At 36.9% G+C, this 26,754-nt stretch overlaps 1 protein-coding gene across 2 annotated transcripts; it reads left to right on the top strand.

Annotated features, from left to right (window-relative positions):
- The first annotated feature begins 7,554 nt into the window (after positions 1-7,554).
- Positions 7,555-11,881, top strand: LOC133525261 (uncharacterized). Of its 2 annotated transcripts, XM_061861553.1 has the most exons (3): positions 8,868-9,081; positions 9,597-9,704; positions 9,979-11,845. In XM_061861553.1, exons 1-3 carry the CDS (start codon positions 8,986-8,988, stop codon positions 10,921-10,923), a joined length of 1,149 nt encoding a protein of 382 aa, XP_061717537.1. In that variant the 5' UTR covers positions 8,868-8,985; the 3' UTR covers positions 10,924-11,845. The 2 variants fall into 2 exon arrangements, with proteins under 2 accessions (XP_061717538.1, XP_061717537.1); XM_061861554.1 differs by lacking the exon at positions 8,868-9,081 and adding an exon at positions 7,555-8,852 and having other exon boundaries at positions 9,597-11,881.
- Positions 11,882-26,754: the final 14,873 nt, after the last annotated feature.

Below are 26,754 nucleotides of genomic sequence, written 5' to 3'. Positions count from 1 at the left end.
AGTGCTATTTTATTGCTTAGGAATTTTAACTTGCATATTGAAATCACAACCATTTCATAGTAATTGCCATTTAACTAAAGATATCACTTCCTTACTATAATTTTGTGCATAGTCAATATGACCTTTTGTCAAACAACCCTCCATTTTGTATTTAAAAAATAATTTAATTTAAATTTCTTTATTTCGTTAATTTACTTCGCCTTTTTGTAATCTCCTTATCTGAATTGTGAACTCCCACGGCAACAGTACTACTATGTATAGTGCTTTCCTGCTTGCCGTTGGTGTTCACAAAGGCTTATGGACCGTTTCTAACGCATTGTTCGATGGCGCGTTCCAGGGTCCAAAGTCCAGAGTGACTTTTGTTGGCTGCCTGCTTGCCGCCCGCTTGCCGTTTTACTACTGCTTGCTTCTGGCCCTTTCCCCGACTCAGCGCCACGTAGTTTGCAGCTGCGCTGTACTCAGCGCCGATCAGAAAAATCGGCGCCTACCACCTCGGCACCGTCAGGGGAGTAATCTGGCTACGAACGACTTGCGGAATCCGATCTTGCATAGTATTAGCGCGAACCACGCTATTATACCCATTTTTATCAACTGAGCTGGTTGTGGAAATAAATATTTTGAGCGTTCTTCTGCCTCCTCATTTATAATTCCTCATACCTAAAAAGACGTTTTAGGAGGTAGAACTTACCGAACGCGACAATATTTATTCAAAATTTTATTGTAACTAAGTGCATTATTTCAAACACAATCTTGTATTGTTGATAATAATGAATAAAAAAATATGACAGCGTCAGTTTGACGACTATCAGTATTTGATAAGTGCGTTTCGTTACTTCCTAGTTTACTGTTACCTAATTTAAGTTCGTACTTTCCTAAAAAAGGGGAGATGTTACATGTAGCAACACTGAGATTTTCTCTAGGCTTTGTGGGTGTGTAATGTAATACAACTAGATTCCATGTGTATTACTTAACAGCAGTGCAATCATATTGACGTTACAACAGCTTTTTTAAATGGGGAACTAGAGGAAACAATCTTTATGGAGCAGCCGAAAGGCTTTGACAATATAAATAGTGATGAGGTATGCTTGTTAAAGAAAAGCATACATGGCTTAAAACAAGCGAGTCGTATGTGGAACTCTAAAATTCATAATGTTTTGTGTGCTCGGGTAAAGCAAAGGCGAACCCTGTATTTATATAAAAAGAACTAAGTGAATACTGTCACACTAGCTTAATATGTCGACGATGTTTACGTATTCCATAATAATTGCACAGATGGTATTTTAGCATTCCTAGAAAAACATTTTGAAATTCGGCATTTAGGTCTGAAAAATTGTTTAGGTATGAATGTTACAAGACAAAAGAGTTCTTTAATTTGAGACCAATCAGACTATGTAAAACGGTTGTTGGGTAAATTTAATATGACTAATGTAAAACTGTAACCACACCCAGTAGGACAAATGTCTTGATGAAAATGTACATAAGTATAGACAACTGTTACGTTCTTTAATGTACTTATCAGTTTGCACTCGTCGTAACATATCATATGCTTGCAGTCAACTAAGCCAATACAGTACTTGCTTTGTTATGGATCATTGGCGTGCTGCAAAACGTGAATTAAGATACCTAGCGGGCCCAATTAAGGATGGACTTTATTTCTATAAAAAGGATGTAATTTAAATATATGTGCCTTTACAGATGCAGACAGAAGTCCTATACAGGTTTTGTCATCAAAGCACTCCCATGGTTGCTATTATTTAAAAGGTGGAGAAAAGTAACTAACTGATGTGGCTCCGCGACCCAAAGAGGGTCCTGGCTTCCGAAACAAGAGAACGCTATTATTCTTGATCCTGCGCCACTTCCTGTCAATTACCGGCTTGAAGCTGACGCAGATCCGCTTCAACGCTGTCTCCGCAGCGCAGCGGTATCTGGGAGAAAAGTAGCACATGTATAACTAGTATCAGTAATAAGATATTATAATTAGTATTATTAATTTTAGAAATAACAACTATTGTGCAGTTTTGTAATAACTGAAAGTTTCAGTATTAATATCGAGAGATTGTATAATGCAGAAATAAGTACTTCTGTGAAATTGCTCTCTTCAACTATTGACGGATAAGATAAGATCTCTCTCTCTCTGTTACAAAACTGTTTTAAACAATTTTAAATTAAAGCTACTATTGAAGACTTCAAACATTGTTTCATTCAAAACTATTACAGTTTGTGCCTTCCTTGGTTATAAATAATTAGCATCTCGGAAGACGAGATGCATAAATTTCAAAACTACGTGTAATGCGTTCACAGTTTATAGGAACAATAACAAGAATGAACAACAATGATGTCAAGGAGCCCATGCATAATCTTCAATTTCGATCACTGATGTTTCCATAAAGATTATTGGGTATTTGTTTTAGCGCTGAAGTTGATTCGAAGCGGCGGAGTCGACCCTTTTTTGAAAATATCAAAATTGATTTGCCAAGGGTATTTGATTTGATTTATGCATTCTCACAAAAGTGGAGCTATAAGACTGACAGACTCTTCACGAAGACCCATACAAAAGGGATAAAAATCATAATTTAAGCCGAAATACTATAAATGACTGGTTTAATTATTGGCGGGAGACAGTAGTAATTGACCAAATGGAGAAACAGTAGTACACAGGGAAAATTGGCGGCCCGAGTAAAATAGTCCAGATAGACGAATCCAAATTTAGGAAACGGAAGTATAACCGAGGTAATTTTCATTAAAATAATCTTTTTTGCTCTAGTATGTTTGTATTTCACTATTACTGAACTATTGGAAGCTGTCTAAAACGCGGCATTAAGTTTGTTGCCGCAAAAATCCTGTCAAAGGCTTTCGATCAATTTAATCACTGGAAAAATAAAAAAGGAGCAAGAACCTTCTCCGAAACAGTTTTACTGTCTTAATTGAAACAATTAGCCAGCTCTAAGAAGCCCAGCACTCTTTGGAGCATATTTTCTATGCTCAAATCGACATTAAAACTCAAAAAAGATATTCACATAGAAAATTATCCAAATCTGTTGGTGTTCTTGAAAAGGACCGCTAACGGACAGAGCAAAGTAAAAAAAAATTCACAGCCGCAGATATCGATTTTTTTAAAATGTAGCTCCAGATTCAGAATACCTTGCAGCAAAAATAAGTTGTTTTTTTTACTGATACTAGTAATTGTCTAGCAAAAAAAAAACATTCTAGTTTCAGCCTTACTAGTTTCTGCACTTTATCTCTGGACACACTGTTTAAAGACTTTAAAGGCTAATCAACATACTGTATTATCTAACAAGCTTTGCGTCACGCAGTTGGGTATTAAGGCCCTAATCTAACCTAACCCCAGTTTGTCCTAAATTACTTTAGCAAGTGATTGAGACTAAGATAAGTTAATTTAAGTTTCTTTTTGTTCTGTCACCAGGAAAAAGCAGCCATAACATCCATCAAACCATTGCAACAACCAAATACGGAAGCGCAAATAAAACCACTAGAGTTCCTCAATGATATGCCTTCTTTTGAAGCGCCTTCTTTCCTGCAGAATAAAAAAGAAAATTTAACAACATCTACACTTATAGACATGGAAGTCACCGAAAATGTGGTTTCTAACCAGGAAGTTGAATATATTATAGTGCCGGAAATGACTAATAACACAACAAGAAGTAACAATGATATCACTGAAAAATTGGAAAGCCTTACAGTTTAACGGTAAATGCAATAGAAAATAATCAAAAATAATTGCCATAACAACTAAAGATTCACTTCCTTCCACACCAACGACACCTAAAGGTGTAAAGATAAGGTATACATTGATTATGAGTAAAATGTATTTAGTGAATCGTTTTAGTTCTTCATATTGATTCACATGTTACGTTAATATCATCAGCTTGGCGTCTGACTGATCACTTTATTTGAATATGAAAACGTCGAAACGAACGTAGGTAATCATAATGTATTTTGGTTTTTCTCCATATTTATATCGTATTTTTGTTTCAGACACATTTAATTTTTGTGGAGTGTGTGGTTGTGAAACTCCAAGAGACACACATCATATGACATTTTCGATTTCAAACGTTGACGTAGAATTCCACCAACGCGGCGTAGATCCAATGTAACGGGTAGAACAACCCGTGACCACGCCCGGTCACGAATAGGTTCGAGTAGATTAAGAAACCAAGTAAGTCTATTCAAAATTGCACTCCGTAATACCCGACCCGAAATTCACAAGACCAAGTATGCGTCTGTAGGTGTGTCATATGTGTGACCTAAACATATTTTTTTCTTGTTAGTAAACTAAATAAAATTTCATTACATTAAAGTTTAACAGAAACTACTTTCATAATGGACACAGGTTTAGATAGGGTTAACCTTAAACTTCTCTTAGAAGTATGTTTTCAGTGTCATGGTAGTCAAGTGACAATAACCATTTAAAAAGAAACCGTTTAGCCTCCGATACCGTGCAACGTATCAACCCACTTTGTTTTGTAGCTTTACAGCAGCATTATAAATCTTAGAGCTTAGCACATCACCGAAACGCCTACCAAATGCAGTTTTGACTGTTGTAATAGATAATTTAAAAATTCGTTTAGAGAGTAATCAGAGTAATTATCCAGTTTAGACGAGTATCTATGCATTGAGAGGCAAACCTTGTGTATGTAGAGCTGTTGGACTGTGAGGATTTGGGCTTCGGCGTAAAGGCTTTTTGTCGCATATGTGTATGGCTTTTTGAGCATAACTTAGGACAGATCGTTGAGCCTTTTCGACAATTACCATAGCCGTTTTGATGATATGAGATAAAGGAATTCTCCAAGCCGAAGCTAAAGAAACTGCTGACGTTTTATTTATTTTCGACAAATTGCTCGATTCAGTCAAAGGTAGTTACAGTAAGAAAACAAAACATCTCTCCTCGAAGCTGTGACTCTTATTTCAAAGCACCACCAGTTCTGGCAGGAGGCAAAAACTATGTTAAAAACAATGAATTTTGTAAATAGAGTAAGCAATAAAAATAAGCATGTGCCTTGCTTAAAAAACTGGGCACGGACACTAGAAGGTATGGAAGCTCTAAAAAAAAAGGACGTTTCCTCAGTTTGGTTGGGGCATCTCAATCAAGACCCGATCGAAAACTTTTTCAGGTCTATTCGAAGTCATGGTTGCCGCAACGTTAACCCTACACCCGATAAATTTGAGACTGCGTTCACTACACTGCTAGTGAATAGCTTATCTTAGTGCCCATGCTCCAGGAGAAAATTGTGACGATTATAAAGCTCATATTTTTTTGTTAGATAGTTTAGATAACAAGAGAGCTTTTCACCAATTTTCACGTGCAGAAAACTTATAGTTTTCGAGATATAAATTTTCAAAGTTTTTATACAAAATGGAATTGCATCATGTAATTTAACCACGATCACTTGATATTTCGAATGTCTAAGTTGTCATTTTACATTGCGTTTAGTGTCTACTGTGATGTTTGTTTTGCTAATTTGTAAAAAATGTGTTTTATTTTATTATTTCTCATTTCAGAATTGTTGTTTTATTTATTATGCAAAAGTAAATTATTTGAACAAATTTTTTTGATGATAATGATAAAAACTCAAATATTAAAGTACAAAAATTTAATGACATTTAATAGTATGTTGGTATAACGAAACGCCAAGTGACGCCATTTTGTTTGTATTGTTATTGTCGCGTATTCAGTCATCGTTTGTTGCTCTTGCAGTCGAGATCGTTTTACGTACTCCTGTAATTTGCGCATTCAGTGACTACCATGGCGTCCCCGAAGCCCTATGCTTCCGTGTCTACCGAAGAGTCGAGCGAAGTGCGAGTGTCGGACTCTGATGAGTCCCTGCTCGTTACGGGCTCCTCTTCTGGTGAAGCCGCTCGTGCCGGCATCGGCAGTGAACGAACCTACTGCTGGTCCTAGTGGGGTGGTTTTCCCTCGCGGGTCAACTCGCTCTATTATGGTACCAGCGAGCAGTAGTAGTTCTGACGAAGATGATGTTGTGCCTGCGGTGCCCGCATCCAGGCCTTCTGGATCATCGGGCCGAAGACTCGGCTACTATGCGCAGGAGATCAGGTTAGTATTTTATTCTGATAATAATTGTTACATTTTGTGTAGTAGTGGTATTTAAAATCAAAATTATCCATAAAATTTGGTCTAGATATTGTAAAAATACCATTTTTTATAGAGTATTTTTTTTTTGTGGTGTTTTTGGCTCCTTGCATTGTGTCCGGTATAAAGTAATATAACCTCTGTAAATTAGCTATTCTGTTTCCACGGTTCTACTAGACATTAATTAAGTAAAAAAAATGCTGGGGAAAAATGAGGGACGTATGGTGGTATATAAAAAATACCATATGGCGTGGCACGGTACCTTTAGCGGTGTAAAAAAGTCGGCCGCATTCCCTGGTGTCTCGTATGTGCAAGCGTACGAGACAACCAGCAGCCACTTAATCCCATCTCATGATGACCAAGCGTCCCTCTTTGGTAAAAATTAAATGAATAAAAAATGGACATTCGCATTTTTTTACCAAAAATCCTATTTTATAAAATGCTCTTCGGTTGAAAATGATATGAGAAATAAAAAATGTTAAATAAAATTTTTCAAAATGAGGCTTATTTTAAGCAGAAAAATATAAAATGTGTCTTTTTTTGTATGAAACTGAAAAATAGGTATCTTATTGTAAGAAAACCGTAACCGATCCCGCTTTTAAACCTTTAGAATGTCATTGTCCTACTTTAGAACAGTAGAAAATATGAGGTCATGCTTGAATATTCAAGCAACGTATTATTACGTATTTGAGCACGGGATTAAGGATCCACCGCATGCAGTGCTTGACAACAACAACAAATGTTGGCAACAACGTGCAACCTTTCAAGCACGAGCCTTGAGTTTGTGCAGCTACATACTGGTGCAACAATAGACCCAGCCTTGCTGAATTCCACGGTTCTACTAGACATTAATTAAGTAAAAAAAATGCAGGGGAAAAATGAGGGACGTATGGTGGTATATAAAAAATACCATATGGCGTGGCACGGTACCTTTAGCGGTGTAAAAAAGTCGGCCGCATTCCCTGGTGTCTCGTATGTGCAAGCGTACGAGACAACCAGCAGCCACTTAATCCCATCTCATGATGACCAAGCGTCCCTCTTTGGTTACGTGCTGGCTCGGGGTTACCCAGGTAACTCTCAACTGGGACACCGTGCTCGAGCGTCGATGAACCAACTCAGACAATTCGTAGATGCTCAAAAATGTGCCGGGGATTTACGTATTGAGATTGTCTCAGAATTTGAAGGCGAAGACATCCCCGCCACACAGTTTTTCGAAATTGACTCTGAGGCGGAGAACTCCATCGGGGCACTGGTTAGGATGATGGTGCAAAACCATTGCCTCGTGGAAATAGGAAACTGGGCAGAGTTTGTGCAAGGCACGGGGGTCGATTTTATGAATCGACTGGAAGCGGCGGTGTCGTTGTGTCCAAGGGGGTTGTTACACAGATCTGATATTAACAGAGTTTACGTAGTGAAACAAATGTTATACTGCTAGGTTGAGGACAACCCCCAAAGATACGACGCCGAATTTATCCGGCCGTTCTTGACAGGGGCCGTGGAGGACGAACCAACAAAATTGATCCGTGTCACGGAGCTGCCCCTTGACTTTGAACTCCCTTCAGAGAAAATTTCAGCAGCTCAGTGTACCCCCAAATTACGCCGAGTGCTTACGATTTGTATACGCGCAGACGCAGCACCACAGTAGATTCAGGGGGACCTATATAGAGATCCTGTTCCGGATTCTAGGTGCTGCCCGTAACACGATAGTTCAGGATCGTATAATTGGGTACCCATCATGCGATCCTAAACATGAGTTCAAAATGACCCCCCATAAAGCGACATTCATAAAGAAACAGGTGGCAGTGTCCGAAGTTGTGGATGCTATAATAAGGCCAGAGCGGCTCATAGTTCAATTCGCGGTGGCGAGCGTACCCCACGTTACGGAGGAGGACATAAAAAAATACGTAGAGAGTACCGTCGACGTATTCCCAGCGTATTTCCTGGGAAGGATATACCCGCAGCCGGTCGACTATGTTAAGGTCATAAAAGACCTTAACAAAGTCGACCAAAATAAGTTGACGTCAACGGTACTTGTACAAAAGATGAACTTGAAACCGTGCAAAAAGAAATTCATGGCGAAAAGCCCACAGACCGAGGGCACAGAATCAGAACTATTACCGGCGGCTGTCGAGGCCGAAGACGATCCAGCTCTGGCTGAGTTGGTGGCGTCTTATCGTCAATTAAGCCAAAAATCGCCCATGACGCCCACGGCATCAGCTCCAGCTCCTCGGAGCAAAAATCCCTTTAATATCGCCGAGCTGCCGGTAAAACGCCCCAAACTGGTGGATTTAATGCCGTCGCCATCGCTGCCACCGACACCGCCGCCGCGACCGCCGCCGCCACCCAGCACGCAAGCCACTTTGGCAAAATATTTTAAAATTCCTGGGCCCTCCGCCGCCCAGATGCCGGTGCCCGCCCCCGCACAGATGCCTGGGCCCTCCGCCATCTAGATGCCTGTGCCCTCCCCCGCACAGATGCTTGGGCCCTCCGCCGCCCAGATGCCTGTCCCGCCCTGTCACTTTTAAAATTAGAGAATAATAAAACGCTTTTTTTTTGTAGGGGAAGAGGGGGGACAGCGGATCACGGGGAACAGTGATTAAAACTATCTAGCGCCATCGTTTACACACACATTCAAACGCCGACGCGTGTTTGTAAACTCGTCTCGACAGGCCCCGCACCGCGCCAGTCGCCCGCGAGCTCAGGCACAAGGAGGGTGCGTTATCGCTGCCGGTCGAACAACACAGTACGTAAAATTTATTTTACATATTTATTGAAAATGTTTGTAGGCAAATTCATGCGTGTTATTGAATGAACGTAGTAAAAATAAACATAGAAACATTCCATCATATTATGAAGCTAAGGCCGAAATAGATATAATGAGTAACAACTCAGAAACTGAAACCGACACGGAAAATCAACCACCTAATAAAATTAGAAGAATACCCAATAAGACTTTTAACGATATGGCAAAAGTAAGTAAAATGAAAATAATCAATAAATTATGTTTCTTATAATGTATATTTTATATCCGGTACACTGCAGCTGCGCAAGTGCGCAACCAACTTATATATGGTATAAGTATTCAGTTTTTTTGTTTATACCTAATGAATAAAAAAAACTATTTACATATAAGTACCGGCCTCCGTAGCCTAGTTGGTAGTGACCCTGCCTACGAAGCTGGAGGTCCCGGCTTCGAATCCCGGTCAGGGCATTTATTTGTGTGCTGATCACGAATATTTGTTCCAGAGTTATGGGTGTTTTGTATATATCTAAGTATTTAAATGTATCTATCCATTATATATATCGTGGCCTAATACTTAAGTCTGTAAAACGAAGAAAGTCCGAGATCGCGGGTCCTAGTGTTTTTTTTTTTCTTATGCGTAGCGTGAGCTAAAAGTTACTTTATGGCCAAGGGTGACGTAAACTTATTTATCTACTCATTTGAAAATGTTGCTCAATCATAGTTATATATTAATAATATTTTCAGGCTGCCTCAACTTCTAGTTTATCCTTCCCACTACCCAAAACTCAATCCACGGACCATAAGCAATGTATCACACCAACCAGAAAACGTCCTTTGCAGTCTAATGCTCTGGTAAGGCTATAGAGTTATTTTATCAATCTCCGGAACCCATAGCACGGAATCTGCCCTGAGGGCCTACTGCGAACCACGTTCGACGTGTTGCCTCCCTATCACACTTAATTATGTACGAATTTATAAATGCGACAGAGAGGCAACACGTCGAACGTTCGCGTTAGGCCCTCTGTCAGAGAAGCGTAGGGCCGCGCATGTGCATATTGTTCTACTCCTATATAAAATATATTTTACTTAGGGTAATTGTCTTCATAATGATGTTTTATTTTTGCAGAACATCCATCAAGACGCCTCCTCTGAAGCAAATGATCTTCAAATTATAAGTATAAATGAAAAAGATTTGATTTTTGGACCAGTTTCATTACAAGAACAATTAGAAGAAAATGAAGGGACTGTACTAGTTACAGAAACTCAATCAAAATCTGTTCTAGACGAGATTGAATCCTTAAAACTTGATATAGAAACGGTTAAAAATGGTATACAAACAGTCGCCGAAAATCAATCGGTATTATCTAATAATCAAACCACTATCATTGCTCAAATCTCTGAACTTTCAATTAAATTAGAAGAATTTATAAAACTATCACTTGGCACAAAAAAAAACCCTGACGAATCAGGTAGCATAAAAATTTATAATGAGGAGAATTTGCAAGAATTTGAAAGAAAACTTGAGCAACCTGATTCCAGAAATGATCTGTACAGACAATATTCTGTTATTTTAAATGAAGGAGTAGGTAAGGGGAGAACTAATGCGTACACCCTGGTCGATGCTATGTTCGATAGAAAATTTTTCATGCAATGTTCATGGACTGGAGTTTCAAAGGGAGATGCGACAAAAGTTTGCTTCAAAGGGTTTAAAAATACAATTAACTTTTTCTTTAATATCGTCCACGAATCAGATAATACTTTTACTAAAGCGCAATTGATAAAGTTTTTCAAGACAATTTTGCGTAATGCCCGATACCGGTCTGAGAGTGAACAGATGAGAATGTGTGGCCAAAGACACAAGAAAAGGGGTAAACTACAGCAAAAAAGTAGTCTTTCGACTTCTTTGCATGATAATTTGGAGAAATCCTCCTCAGATCAAAATCAAAGAGAGTTGCCAGATTTGGAGAGCGAGACCAACCTACAAAGTGTACGAGTAACCGCACTGCAAGAAAACGAACAAAACAAGTCCGCAAATGGTGATGATGAAGAAGTGGATAATACTCGTAGTTAGTAGTGAGTGAAGCAATTTTTAGTTTTTTTGATTATCACTGTGTGGCCATATAACACGATCAAAAATACGTAGATTCTACTCTTCAAAGAAGAAAACTTTTGTTCAATAACTTTTTAAAAATGTGTAGTCTTTAGAGTTTTTTTTTCATACAATTTATATAGTATTTTGACACCCTACAGACATAAACAATTTCGCAATACGTTACGTCTTCTAGTAAACTTGGGAGGCTTCTAAAAATTAAACCGCAAGTTATTAAAAAAAAAGACCAAAAGTTTTACTCTTTGAGGAAAAGAATCCACGATTAAGTTTTTTGCTCCTATTACAGGGCACATCCGGTATACAAACGTTCTAGTGTCTTGGTAGAGATGTCCCTGTAGAATTAATTTATTATGCTGAACTAATTTATAAATCAGATAAAACTAAATCATTATCTCAAAACCGAGTTAATTAGAATACCTGTTTCTTTGAGAAAGATACTTAATATAAGCTCAGTACAGCACCCTTGATTTATAAATGTTTTTAATATCTCCGTTATTCGATTGTTATAGATAAACCGCTGGTGCGACCAGACCGCAGCTTAAAAAACGGTCACGATACGGAATCGCAGTGACGCGTCGTATGCGTACCGTTTTTGACGCATGCTCCCCACACCGCTGCTTAAAATACGCTGACGCACCGTAAATTGATCTGCGTAAAAATCGCAAAAAATATTACACGGAGATCTTATGGCAGACACCACACCGGTGACGTAAAAGACGCAACTGTTTTGTAAACAAAAAAGATTCGCGTGAAGCACGTCACTGCGATTCCGTACCGTCACCGTTTTATAATCGTTGCATATTTTAATAATCGTTTGAAGATTTTTATTTGAAAAATGTTATACTTATTAAATTTAGTACAAAAAATCCTACTAACGGTTCCTAAACAGGTTGAATTCTAATTAGTCCTTGATACCATAGGGTATGCATGTGCTTATGATAGCAAACAACCTTAACAAAGAAACAACTTTTTTATAATTTATTAATTAATTTTCTCTAATATTTAGGTACTACCTTTTGGTATCAAGGACTAAGTAGAATTCAGCCTATATTTTAATTATGCTATTTCATTAAAATAAAAAATAAAGAAGAACATTATTTAGTCTCCTGTTTAAAATCAATAGCAATCCATTTACTGCTGCATGAGGGATATTAAATTTTAACGCCCATTTTTGTAATTCATTTTTTAAGGCAATATCTTTCTCATAATCTGTTTCGTCCTCGGTCGAAGATTCTTTTTCACTAAATTCATTCATTTCACATACTGAAACATTTTCATCAACATCTACATCTTCTATGCACGCAGAACCTACAGAACCCTCACTAACATTTTCACCAACACTACCTTGTCCTGGCAGCAACTGTATATTTGATTTACTCATGATTTCTTTGTACTTCTTCTGAATTTTTCGCCGATAACCACCACTTCTCGAACGTTTTTTCCAGTTGTGGTAATCCATACCTATTCACACACAATTTAAAATTACACTCTTACTTTTAATTACAAAAAATATGCAATTAAATGTTATACTTACAATAGTGTTCCCAAAATCGATTTAAGATCTATCCATCTTATATTGATCTTATATTTTGTGATATAAGTATCTTGATCCTATATGACTCCAATATCTTACTAAAGTGTTGCTGTTGATCTTATTATAGCTTTAAATAAGAACAGAAAAGAACATACTTACAGTGTTCGTATACCATGTTGATATTAGTCTTACATTCTTACAATAGCATTGAGAAAGTCTAACATAAAGTCAAATGAACTTAGTGAATGGGGATATAAGAGCAGGTACTCTCAAGTTCAATGAGACTTCGTAAATGTTATTGTAGGAGCAAGAGGCTTTTAATAGTATTATGCTATGTGGATATTAGTCTTACATTCCTACAATAGCATTTATAAAGTCTAATATAAAATCAAATGAACTTAGAGAATGGGGATATAAGACCAGGTACTCTCAAGTTCAATGAGACTTCGTAAATGCTATTGTAGGAGCAAGATTCTTATAATAGTATTATGCTATGTTGATATTAGTCTTACATCCTTACAATAGCGTTTAGAAAGTCTAATATAAAATCAAATGAACTTAGAGAATGGCGATATAAGACCTAATACTCTCAAGTTCAATGATACTTTGTAAATGTTATTGTAGGAGCAAGAGGCTTTTAATAGCATTAAAAAATACTCTTATATATGTTATAGTCAAAGTCCGATACACAGTCTCTTCGCGGAAGGACTGGTTTATCCTAGGTTTGGCCAAAGCCATCAGGCAATCCCCGAAATACATTTCAATTTCGCCCTTTGCCTGAAGTATTTTTAGTCAAACCCAGGAGCTCCTAACTTTTCAGTCAAACGTCGAAAGTAAATTATTCTGTTCGGTTTTGGCCTAGTCAATCCTAGAAGCGACTGCAAAACTCGGTCAAACGTTGATCTGAACATGTTTAAACAGGTTCATAATGTCTCTCGCGGTGTTCCGACCGATTGTTTTGTCATTTCATGTTCGTTCATAGAGCGTGCGGGCGTGTAATTGTGTAAAATTGAAGATGAGTGAATCAAACGGTGTTGTTGTTACTAAAAACGTGGATAAAGAAGCTTTAAAAGTAAAGTTTAAAGAGAAAATTTCTAATTTGAATAAAAATAAGTGTTCATTTCACATAAAAAACAAACAGTTGTATGAGCAGATTATCAGTGAGGTAGAATCCGCTAAAGTAGCTGAAAAGAAAACGTCTTTGCAGTATCGCCGTCTCAAACGCTACGACGTTGTTTGTTTTGGGGACGAAAAAAAATTGATTAAGCCATTGTCAGATACAAAAAATATACAATACTACGTTACGGATGACGAGTATTATGAAACAATTATCTGATCAAAAATTTCTGCCAATCGCGATTGGAAAAACTGTAACCTTACCTATTCCCAGCTTTGACAGAGCCAAAGGAGATGCTCGAAATGTTTTGGGTATCATACAAGATAAAACAGATGATGGTTTATACAGAGTAGGCACGAAACACGGGACAATAAACACACTTTTTTCGAGGAATCAAATAAAAGAATGCAAAGAAAAATTTCTTAAGATCGAAGATGTGCCTGACGTTCGGCTGTCTCTTAGACAGACTACATATATAAGACTAGATAATAAGACTGACCTTACTAAAGTCCGTACTAGCTTGTCTAAAACTAATATAAGAGCGATGATATGTTCCAAAACAATAATAAGAGCGCTATAAGCTCACCACTCTTATAAAGTGCGCAATCTGAGACTTTTTTGCTGGTTGGGGTGTAGCCTTAGTCGGGCAACTGCCTTTAATCGTCACAATGTCAACATCTTCTTCGACAACTTAAGAGAGGCAATGTCTAGAAATGCGAACCGGGACAAGGGTGTATAACTTAGATGAAACCAATACTGTCACTGTACAAAAATCTGCAAAGGTGCTAGCCCCGAAAGGTCAAAAGCAAGTCAGCAAAGTAACGAGCGCTGAAAAAGGAACACTGGTAACAACTTGTTGCATTATCAATGCCACCGGATATGCGTTGCCACCGGTTATGATATTTCCACGAGTTCATTTTAAGGGCCACATGATAACCGGTGCCCCAGCTGGAACTCTAGGCTTAGCTAATCAGTCTGGGTGGATGAATACGGAATTGTTCATAGCTACAATGAAACATTTCATCGCTATAACTCAAAGTAGCAAAGACAACCCCAGCCTTTTGATAATGGACAACTATGAAGCCCATATAAGTCTACAAGCTTTAAATTTAGCTAAAGATAACGGCGTTACAGTGTTGACAGTGCCACCGCATTCCACTGGGAAACTACAGCCACTGGATGTTGCTTTATTCAAGCCATTTAAAACTGCGTACAACGCAGCAGTGGACAACTGGATGATGCGGCACCCTGGCCAAACATTTTCAATATACAACGTCGCTGAATGCGTCAAGGAAGCGCACATAAAATCCATGACACCCGCCAATATATGCAGTTCCTTTGAAAATACAGGTATTTTTCCATATAATAGAGATATCTTCACCGATGTTGACTTTGCCCCAAGTGAGGTGACCGATAGACCACTGGAAAATGACAACCCTATAACAACAGCTGACACAAATATACCAGCACAAGTAAATGAAAATGCAGAAGTCCGGAATGATGGCCAATCCAGTTTGGAAATTACTAGTAACAACTCTCATTTCCGAGCAACGCCGGCGCCGCTTGTCTTCAAGCTCCTCAATATCTGAGTCTGCAGAAACAGTTGTTACTTCCGTTGAGATACATATCCAAGAAGAGAAAAATAACGAAAAACCTGCAACACCACCACCACAAACACCAATGATTTTAGATAAACCAGGAACATCCAGCCAGTTCATCAGTCCGTTTGAAATGCGAGGTTTGCCTAAAGCAGGTCCCAGAAAAACAGGAATCAACAGAAAACCACGACGGAAAGGCAAGTCAATGATTGCCACGGATACACCAAATAAAGATGAAAGAGAAGCTAGACAATCGGCTAAAAATAAGACAAAAGTAACAAAAGCAACAAAAAGAAAAGTCCTTCAAAGCGACTCGAGCGAAGAAGACGTGCAAAATATAAGTCTCCATTCTGATGAAGATTGCTCATTAGAAGAAGAAGTCAGCTCTGATAGTAATATCATTGACTCGAACAATTTTCAGCCATTAGAAAATATGCCGCAAGAAGGACAATTTATACTAGTAATTTTCCGATTAAATAAAAATAAGGAAGTCTTTTACATCGGAAAAGTTTTAAGACTGATACAAAAAGAGGCTGAAGTTAGTTTTTTACGCAAATGCGCTAACAAATGAATACATTTCGAATGCCAAATATACCTGACTTGGCAGTTGTAGCGATAAGTGATATAAAAATGATATTAGCTCAGCCATCCTTTTCGGGGCAAACGAAAAGACAGCAAGGGTATTACGTATTTCATTACGACTTTAGTCGTATTGATGTACGTTAAACTAAAGTCTAGGAATCTAAGGTTTACATTTAATACCTAGATATTAGCGATATCATTATTGTCAATACGTATTGACGCTTGATTGGTAAAGTCGTTTGTAATATTTTTTAATAGTTGATTTGTTACCCTAGGTGACTGGCTACTTAGCCTAGACTGATTATGTAAACCTAGGAAACTGGCTACCTCGCCTAGACTGATTATATTATATTTGTATGATTATTTGTAAACTAGTGAAACTAAAAACTGCCTATAAGGCTGTCTGATTGCTGTGATTTTATGTTGTAGGAAGAAATTAGTGCCTATATTACAGATTGTAATAAGTAATGTTAAAATTAGCGTTAAGTTTTTTTTTGATGACATAGAGCATTGTCTTTGAGTTTTCTTTTTTTAATATATATTTTTTATAATAAAACATAATTTTTGTTGATTTATGACGGTATTTTATGTAACTTAATACATATGATCCCTTGTTCCCCCTATGGTCCATAGTTCCCAATGCCCTGATTCAAGGTTCCCCGAGCATGGGGAACAGTGGACCAATTCCCATTTTTTTAAAAGTCACTCTGTGGCCTAAAGTTCCACTTGTGTGCCTTCTATAGTGCATTTTATTTATGCCTTAATAATCCCTTATTAATATGAGCAAAAGAAAACGGACATAAAGTATGTATCTGCTGGGCTATGTGCCTCAAAACAAAAACTGATCCACTGTCCCCTTCCCCTACTATTTTGTCTTTTAGCATTTCATCCAGCAAAAGAGCAAATTCGCATTTACTGGCTTGCGTTTTTATTCTTGTCAAAAACTCGTTAAACGATTCGTCCTCGCTTTGTTCAATCCGAAAGAAGATGTACCTTTCAAATGATAATTATGTTCGTTTTCGGCGCAAAATACTCTTTAAACTTTTCTTTTATGATTTGCAGGTTATCTTTGTCCGCTTCGCTGAGGTTGAAAGTGTCGTATATTTCGATCGCATCTGGGCCTATCACAGCCATAAATGTTGCTGCCTGGACATTGGCTGGCTTTTTATCTAGTTGAATAGCAGTGGCATACCAATCGAATTGTTGCGACCATTTTTTCCAGCTCGCAGATATGTCCGAGTCAATTTGTAGGTTAGCTGGCGGCTTTATACCAGACACTGCGTCATTTGTGGCCATTTTCACAATCTTTATCACTATAGTTCTCTTCGTTCACACTTTTTTAAGGTTTATTTTGTATCTGACACCATGTAACGTAGATATTTATAATAATAAAATACTACATTATAAATGAATGTGTTTTATTGGTGAGCGTACGAATATGACAGGAGACCACAGATAAGATATATTCAATGGTCTATACTTTACACCAACCCAGTAGGTACCCAAGATAGAGCTGATGCTGAACCCTGGTTTATTTATTTGTTATAAAGTTCATTGCGTTAAACAGACCCAAGTTAGGCAGTCAATATCTGACTAGGACGTCAAAGGATGATTTTGTTATTAACATTTTAAGTTAATCTTTTTGGGGTAGCATGCCAAGTGAGTTACTTTCCATTAACGAACGAAGAACAAGATGGGACAGATAAAAATGCCAAAAAGAACAAGACAAACAATAAAGAAAGTCAGGCAGAAACTGATATAGTTGCTTTCCAGTATTTCAGAACAATTACAATCTTGCAACGTGTACAAGTTTCCATGTAAAACTAGCTAAAAAGAGGCTGGCCAACATAATAGTAAATAAACAAGAATTGAAAGCTGGAAATTTTCAACATTATTTAAAATAAAGAAGAAAGGTAACTATTAAGCTAGTTTAGGCAAGTACCTATAAAGAAATATAGTTTTATAACTTTCATTCCTGAGTACCTAATTTTAAAATTAATTATTACTATTCTAGTTGCGGCAAGACATTTTGTCCAAGACAAAATCTAAAACAGACTATTCATGAAGAGCTAAACAGAACTGGAGGTGGTGAGCCAGGACAAGTTCTTGATGAGCCAATATTGTATCTCATCAACTTTCTTAATTTAAGTTACTTGTATACCTAAATTACTATTTCTTAATTTTAGTTACTATACAAAAAAGGAAACCCACAAGAAGTAGGCAACTACAGGCCGATTAGTTTGTTATCTGTTGTATACAAGCTATTCTCTTCGGTTTTGCTCAGCAGAATATCATCAATAATTAATAAAAACCAACAAATTGAACAAGTAGGGTTCCAACCAAATTACTCAACCATCGACCATATACACACTATTCATCAACTAATAGAGAAATACCAAGAATTCAGAAAACCGTTGTATATAGCTTTTGTCGATTATTCAAAGGCCTTCAACAGTATTTCACACACATCTATATGGGAAACAACTAAACAACAATATAAACCAAAAATACAATTTAAAATGTGTACTCAAAAAGTGCGAGCAGAATAAAACTGGAAAAGAGAGGAGAGGTGTTCCCTATAGAAAAAGGGGTAAAGCAAGGCAATCCACTCTCACCAACTTTGTTCATAGCGGTCCTTCAAGACATCTTCCAGAACATTAATTGGACAAACAGAGGGGTAAGGGTACTCAATAGACATCTGACACATCTACAATTCGCTGATGATATAGCTCTGTTTAGTGAAACTCCTGAAGAACTAGAAAAAATGCTTCAAAATCTCAACAAAGAAAGCAAAAAAGTAGGACTGGGAATGAATACTGACAAAACTAAACACAAATAAATAAACTGGACTTCTTTTAATAACTACTAGTGTACTTAGTTTGTATAATAATTAACGTTACCCTCATTTTCCATATTTAAACCATGCACATTCCACGCCATATACAAAAAAATATGTTGCTCTTTAGCTGATGCAGCTAAAGAGCCATTATAAAACAGCGTCATTAACACAATAGTCCACTTACAGACAAAATTTCAATCAAAGATAGCACAAATTCAGAGACAAAGATGACTTACAAAGCATGAAATCCTGAAGCTAAATCTCACTGGAAAGCATAATAAGTTCCAATTAACATTTCAAAGACCCACTTACAATCCGATAAAAAACACCAGCCGTCAATTATGAAAAATAAGGATTTACAATAGGTCTTGTCAACATATAACCTACAAAATACCAAAGTTATTTAGTGAGCTTTGGAATTACCAATACTATTTAAATATTTGATAACACAACACAAGGAATCTTGAACCCTTGTTCCAGGTCAGAAATACAAAGGATAATGCAAACCGGTTTTAACAAATACAAACAAGGTGACCGCGGTTTGCTTTATCCTTGGTGCGGTATGTAGTAACTTAGATATAAGCCTTGAACCATTTTAAAATGTTTAGTGGACTACAATTTAAAATTTGCGGAGTGGCGCTGATGCCGCAAATTGAAAGCCAAAAAATAAATTCCTTAGTAAAATAACAGAGTTAATTGTCGCCAATCCACTGTAGTGGAATAATAACAAAACAAAATGATATTGTCAATATGACATTAGTAATTAGTACAAAATAACATCCAGCCAGGGCTGCCAGTAGATAAATCTTGATTATACAGTCCAATGTCAAAAATTATACGAAGTTCGATTGCATTATACGAAAACGATTATACCCGATTTTTTTAAATTAAATACTTCAAAAACCGACTTGTATTTAGTAAGTAGTAACTACAATCCCTTAATAAGTAGCGCTGAAACAGAGCACTAAAAAGTAAAACACGTCTCACAAAGACCCATCATATAGAACACCAAACCGATCAAATGGTGAGTCTAAAGAGAAAAACTACTCAAACCGGCACCTTATCGTAATATCAAGTTGGCAATACGTCTCTGTTAATCCCTTGCTGAAATAGAAATGCGAAATAACCATTCGCGTTTTTTCGTATCCAATTATACCGAACGACTACCTATACATAATAGATACGATAATCAGTCCGATTATACGAAATTCGTATCGAATTATACGATCTGGCAGTCGTGTCCAGCCCAATGATACTCGACCTGATGGCTCCTCTACACAATGCACGGTGGCGTTGAGGTTATCATACTGGCCCACTCCAATGGGCCAGGGGCAAAGAGTAGTAGGGGCATAGGACAGCCAGCGTGTACAGAGCAAGTACAGAGGCGCATAAGTGCCAATTACATCCACACTTTCACAGGCCTGATATCAGATCCGTTTTCGGACCCGAGCAGGAGTATTTTTCCGTTTCACCGAACATCAGCACTCAGCACATCGTTAACAATATTTGAAATGTAAAAAAATGGTTCATATGCAAAAATATATAATATTGAACATTTTTGGTAATTAGAGACAAAGTATTTTTTACATTTCAAATATTGTTAACGAAGTGCTGATATTCCGGAAAACGGAAAACGAATATCAAGCCCGAAAGCGGGGCTTTATCAAGCCTGATAATAAATCCGATTTCGGGCTCGAACAAGAGTCTTTTCAGTTTCACCAAATATCAGCACATTGTTTACAATATTAAAAAAAAAAAAAATTCAGTCTAAAGGTCCATACATTATCACCAAAAATAAAAAAATTTCATATTTGAAATGTAAAAAATGGTTTATATGCAAAAATATCAAACATTATACATTTTTGGCACTTAGAGACAAAGTATTTTTATGTTTCAAATATTGTTAACGATGTGCTAATTTGTGGATGTAATAGGGTTGTTTCCAATATTTTGAAACGCGTGTAATACGTTCTATATTAACCAATCGTTGCACTAAAATTCAACTTTTACCCTGAAAACGGCTTTAAATATGTTAAATTAACAAAATATATTTTGTCACATGCTTTCGCACCCAAAACGCTCTTTGAAATTTGTGTGGCGTCACAGCATACGGTATGATTACCATCGACAAGTCCACATTCCTAATAACATGCTGAAACCCAGACATACGCACAGCTTGCCCACCACCTAAATTGCTACGGCTTGAGTATCAAATTTTGTACTGAGAACAGATGACGGGGGGGCTTTGGGAGTAATAAGCCTTTATACAGGGTGTAATCGTTAAGTGTGGCCAGGCCATAATTCCGTAAATATAACAGATATCAGAAAACTTCCAACTGATATCGAAAGTGCGTTACCCAATGAGTAAAATTACATTAAAAACTTTTTTTAAATAGATGAAGTAATATTAAAAATACTAAGTTAAAACACTCTCATACATTTAGTATGACGACTTACAGCCTCAAAGAATGTCGAGTGCCGTAAGAGATAAAACTGTTTGAGATTCGTTATTTGCACGAATACATTGTAATAAAATAATAAAACTACCGTTTATGAAATAATTAATCTAACATTTATTTTGAAATGAATAATTATTTTATTTACAACAGTTGCTCGATGTGACGTCCTTCTTGTGCGATACATACACGGGCCCTCCTAACTGTTTCTAAATGAACTTTTGTTAACATTTGCGGGGTAATTAGAGCAATGGCACGGCGTACGCGATTTTTTAGCTTTTCTAAGCTGTGCACTCTTTCAGCGTAGACATTATCCTTTATGAATCCCCATAAGAAAAAATCGCACGGAGTAAAATCCGGGGATCTTGCCGGCCATGGAGTCACACTATTATTGGCTATTAAGCCAGTAAAATGGTCTTTTAAAAAATCCATGACAATACGTGCGTTGTGTGGTGGGGCTCCATCTTGTTGGAATATTATCAACCTTCGTTCTTCGTCTGGAACGTGTTCTAGGAGACGCTGCAAATCGTTTTGGATGAACTAAAAATATTTCTGTCCAGTCAATGTGCCGCCATAAAAATAAGGCCCAATAATCCTGTTACCAAGAATACCACACCACACAAAAAAGGTTTGTTTAAGCCAAACTTTTCTTTCTACTATGTACTTCAACAACACACGGACCTACTCGGCGAATTGCGGGGGGGAAACTCCGTGTGTTGGAGACTTTATAAAATATTGGAATGAAAATATCTAACTTTAGTATTAATTTAAAGCCGTCAGATAATAATAGATCAGTACGTGTAAATACTTGAAAATGATAATTAATTGATATGGAGTAAGTGGTTAAAAAAAGCGCTGGTGGCCTAGCGGTAAGAGCGTGCGACTTGCAATCCGGAGGTCGCGGGTTCAAACCCCGGCTCGTACCAATGAGTTTTTCGGAACTTAAGTACGAAATATCATTTGATATTTACCAGTCGCTTTTCGGTGAAGGAAAACATCGTGAGGAAACCGGACTAATCCTAACAAGGCCTAGTTTACCCTCTGGGTTGGAAGGTCAGATGGCAGTCGCTTTCGTAAAAATTAGTGCCTACGCCAAATCTTGGGATTAGTTGTCAAGCGGACCCCAGGCTCCCATGAGCCGTGGCAAAATGCCGGGACAACGCGAGGAAGAAGGATGGAGTAAGTGGTTAACATAAGAAAATTCATGAATCATTTGATAACGGTGAAATGCCTCGGCCGTATAAACTAGTCTTTGAATGAACGGCTTACCTACTAAATGTATGGAAGGGTTTCAAGTTAATATTTGGGATATTTCTGCTTTTATTAAAAAAAAAGTTATTAATGTAATTTTACTCATTGGGTAACGCACTTTCGATATCAGTTGGAAGTTTTCTGATATCTGTTATATTTACGGAATTATGGCCTGGCCACACTTAACGATTACACCCTGTATATCCGTTAAGTGCCAATTACATCCACACTTTATCAGGCCTGATATCAGACCCGATTTCGGGCCCGAGAAAGAATATTTTTCCGTTTCGCCAAATATCAGCACATCGTTTATGTACAATATTAAAAAAAAAAAACATTAGTGGCAGTCATGTCAGTGTCATTCACATTTCAAAGCATTCATTACATTGACAGCAGCAGTCTCATAGTCACACAGTCAGCTAGGCTAGATTAGTCAGTCTGCACCAAAACAGAACGTAGTGATTATATGCTCTTTGGTCTGCACTGTGCGCAGTCGGCAAAAGGCAATGAACGCTGTGGCCGTTGTGCTATAAGCTAGCAAGTAGCCACGCAAAAACTATTTTGATCACCTCTTAGTATCATATTTCGTTTTATATTAACATTATCTAGAATTGTCTAAGGTTGCCTCTTATGGGTAATTAACAAATTATGTGGTCTGGTGATTGTAAACTGTCAAATAACCTTAATTTTCTTTAGTGTTTTATCTCTTACAGCGTATTATTTTATGTGAGATCACGTTTGCCACAATTTTAATTATAGGGAGTGGTCGGTGATTTTGTCATTCTACTTGTACTACTACTACTACGCGTTTTTGCTGATTTCAGGCTTGGTTTGTTGATTCTCGTCTTAAAAAAAGCTTAGTTGTTTATTATTTCAGCAGTTGGCTTTGCTTAGGATCAGTTGTGAGGTTACGTTGAATGTTAGATTTCAGAGAATAAGGATATTAGGGATCAAATGTCTGTTGACTGTCCTTGACTTTTTGTGTATATAATTGTAGACAGGCTAACTTGGTTGTGTTCATAATATTTGACAAGGTTTAAAGTATCAATGTGTTGAAACTAGGAATATTGTTTATGAAACAGAAGAGATTAATAATTAAAGAAATGTTAGACCACAAGCTATTGCTCCAACACAGCCTGACGAGTTCTCTTTCTAGTACATGGAAGGTCCTGGATTAATTGTTGATATGACAGATGAAGTTATCCACACTCATGTTTGCTAGTCTTTTGTACTTTGAATATTGTGACTAATGTTTATAAATTAAAATAATAATCTCAAACATCTATTCTTACTGGTACAATTGTATAAAATAATTATCAGGAGTTACCATGAAAATATTTTAATGTTCTCTATCAATACTAAATTAACATCGGCCTAGAGCTATATAAGATAAAAGGAAATTATGGACTAACATCTGAAGAGCATGCGGCTATACAGTTTGTTGCCACTGCAATAAAGATCACTCTATTGTTGGGTACATGTCATTAGACAAAACATTCTTGCTATTTTCTCCATGACTCAGGAACAAATATCCATGTTCATCACACAAATAAATGCCCTTACCAGGATTTGAACCCGGGACCATCAGCTTTGTAGGCAGGGTAGTGAACCACTAGGCCAAACCGGTCATCATTAATTCGATGATGATTCAATCGTCAATAATTGTCAGGAAATATTTGTTTTATTTTGACTGGGTGTTGTGTACAAATTCAATTCTTTAGTCAGCCATATTATCAACTTAATTTTGAAAAATTAAAGGAAAACAGCTGATACTTTGCTCCATGGAGTCTTAAATTACTTTAGATGCGAACCGCGAGATGGTGCTACGTTTAACTATTAAACTAGCTGCTATCCGCGGGAAAATTTGAACCGATTTTAAATTAGAATTTTACTTAAGGAGGTCATTTTACTCCAGTTGAGTGAAATGAACTGTAGTACTTAATATTTCATAATTTAAATAATAATCCCATCACAATTTGTAGAATGAAAAAGTAACTATTTAGTATTTGAGAAATAGATAGCTAAAATTTTTAAAAATTGTATAAAAGTTTTTAAATTTGAAAGTTAATTACAGAATAGGTACAGATCTTTATTGGTAAAAGCAAATTTTACAGGTCACTTGTAATCAGCTGATTTATTTATTTAACATTGACCAAGAAAGGACAAGCCTTCACATAGGCATAATCCACTTGCCCGCGACGCATACGTAGCCCTTGATCCTGATGGCAATTCTAAGATTTGGATCACATAGAACAGTTTGAAGTTGCTTCTGCAAGCTTCTGTCTAAAACAAATAACAGACACTTGCAAGCAATTTTTGTAATCATTAGGTACCGTAAGGAAAGTAGCATCAATTTTTGCCACGATCCACCTTCTCGCTTTTACGTACGTATCAGGAAAAAAAATATTTCCTATTAATTTTTAAGATATTCTGAAACTGTTTTTTTTTTTTACCAACAAATTGATTGTCAAATTTATTTTCTGATTCAAATTGAATTGATGCCGTATAAACGTCCCATCTCCGGTTATAGATTTTACGAGCCTTCACACGAGTCTGAGCAATCATGGGATGTTCATTTTTTGGGTATGCCACAATGACCACCCCACCCTCAACCTGGGTGGCATAATCCACTTGCCCGCGACGCACACGAAGTCCTTGATCCTGATTGATGGTAATTCCAAGATTTGAATCACGTAGAACAGTTTGAAGTTGTTTCTGCGAGCTTCTATCTAAAACAAATAACAGACACTTGCAAGCAATTTTTGTAATTATTATGTACCGTAAGGAAAGTAGAATCAAGTTTTGCTACGATCCACCTTCTCGCCTTTACGTACGTATCTGGAAAAAACCTATTAATTTTTAATATATTCTGAAACTGAAAACTTAACGCGTAACATTTGATACAGCGTGGGCTTGAGCTATAACTTCTTTATTAGCGTCTGCTCTGCCGTAGCCCATCTTGAACTATCTTGCGAAATATAATATAAATATAATCTTTATATGTCTGAAAAATGTATGAAATTGCAAATATACGACATATTTCTTTGTCTTGTGCAACAAGTTACAAAGCAGAATATACCTGAGCATGTTGTTAAACGTGCGCTTAAAACGATTTGATTGCATTTACGCAACATCGTTGAATATAATTATTACAAACATTTTAAAAACAAGTAAATTAATCATGAATATAACATATGGTATTAGGACATCTTTTACATTCATCTAAGCCTGACTAAACTGGAAACTGGAATTCAAGACCAAAAAATCTACGACAGATATGTCACTGTCAAATTTGTCAATGTCACTTCTGTCACTGTCAAATAAACTTTTCAGGTTTCGCAAACCTTTTTTAATATGATTCTTTGTATACTGACTACATACGATTCAATAGAATTTCAACCTTACTTACTCAAATTTAAGGTTTAAATGTGATCGCATTTTCGGGAAATGAGACTCTGCTTTTAAATGGATCACCAAAACGCAACAATTTGGAATATATTCGATTTTTTTGGGAAAACCTTAGTTACTTACGGCCTGGAAAAGGGTTAAATAAGTATTTTGTAAAAAAAAATTACAAACTTATTTTCAAGTCTCAACTAACATTGAGACAATTTTATTCTAAGGAACATAAACAGGATAAGGTTGCGTTGTTCTACCACAGTGCAGTGCTGAATATTTATTGTATTCTGTTTTTTAGTATTTCTTGTTATGGCTGCAACAGAATGCATCATCTGTGAAAATTTCAACTGCCATGGTTTATGAGATACAGCCTAAAGACAGACAGATGGACAACTGAGTCTTGCCCTAAGCCAAAGCCCTGTTACATTTTACTTTTTTCAGCATGCTAACTAGCATCCTAATTATGATTCTAACTTTTCTCCATAATAAATAAACTTCCTAAGTGCGGTTACATTTGACTAAATTCAGTTTCCAACTCATTTAGGAAGCTAGTTAGGACAAATGTAACAGAGCCTTTAGTAATAGATTTTACCTATTGGGTACGGAACCCTAAAAACACCGCTCTAATTAATCTAGCACTTACATACATACTTTACAATACGAGACAAATGCTAGCAAGTGCAAGACATACGAGGCCTCATATTAAATCACAGGAAAGGAATTTGAAAAGGTTAAGTAAATGAAATATTTTTTCAACAATTTTTCTTTATTCCAACATTTCCAACTCCTCATCTCCATCACTAATGTCCGAATTACTATCAATGTCTGAATCTGATTCCGTTACATGAATAACAAATTTATCCACAACTCCAGTAATTAATCCGTCCAGTTTGCACATCTCATCTTCTACTTTTACGACATGGTCTATACAAGACTGCCACCTTTGTGGTGTCACTTCCCGGCCTTCATTAAACAACTCTCTGACCTCTGCCATTTTAAAGTCTTATTATTTCTGG

This window comes from Cydia pomonella, chromosome 14 (assembly GCF_033807575.1).
Source record: "Cydia pomonella isolate Wapato2018A chromosome 14, ilCydPomo1, whole genome shotgun sequence".
NCBI lineage: Eukaryota > Metazoa > Arthropoda > Insecta > Lepidoptera > Tortricidae > Cydia > Cydia pomonella.
Note: the sequence above shows the minus strand (reverse complement) of the source record. Positions and strands in the feature narration are given on the sequence as shown.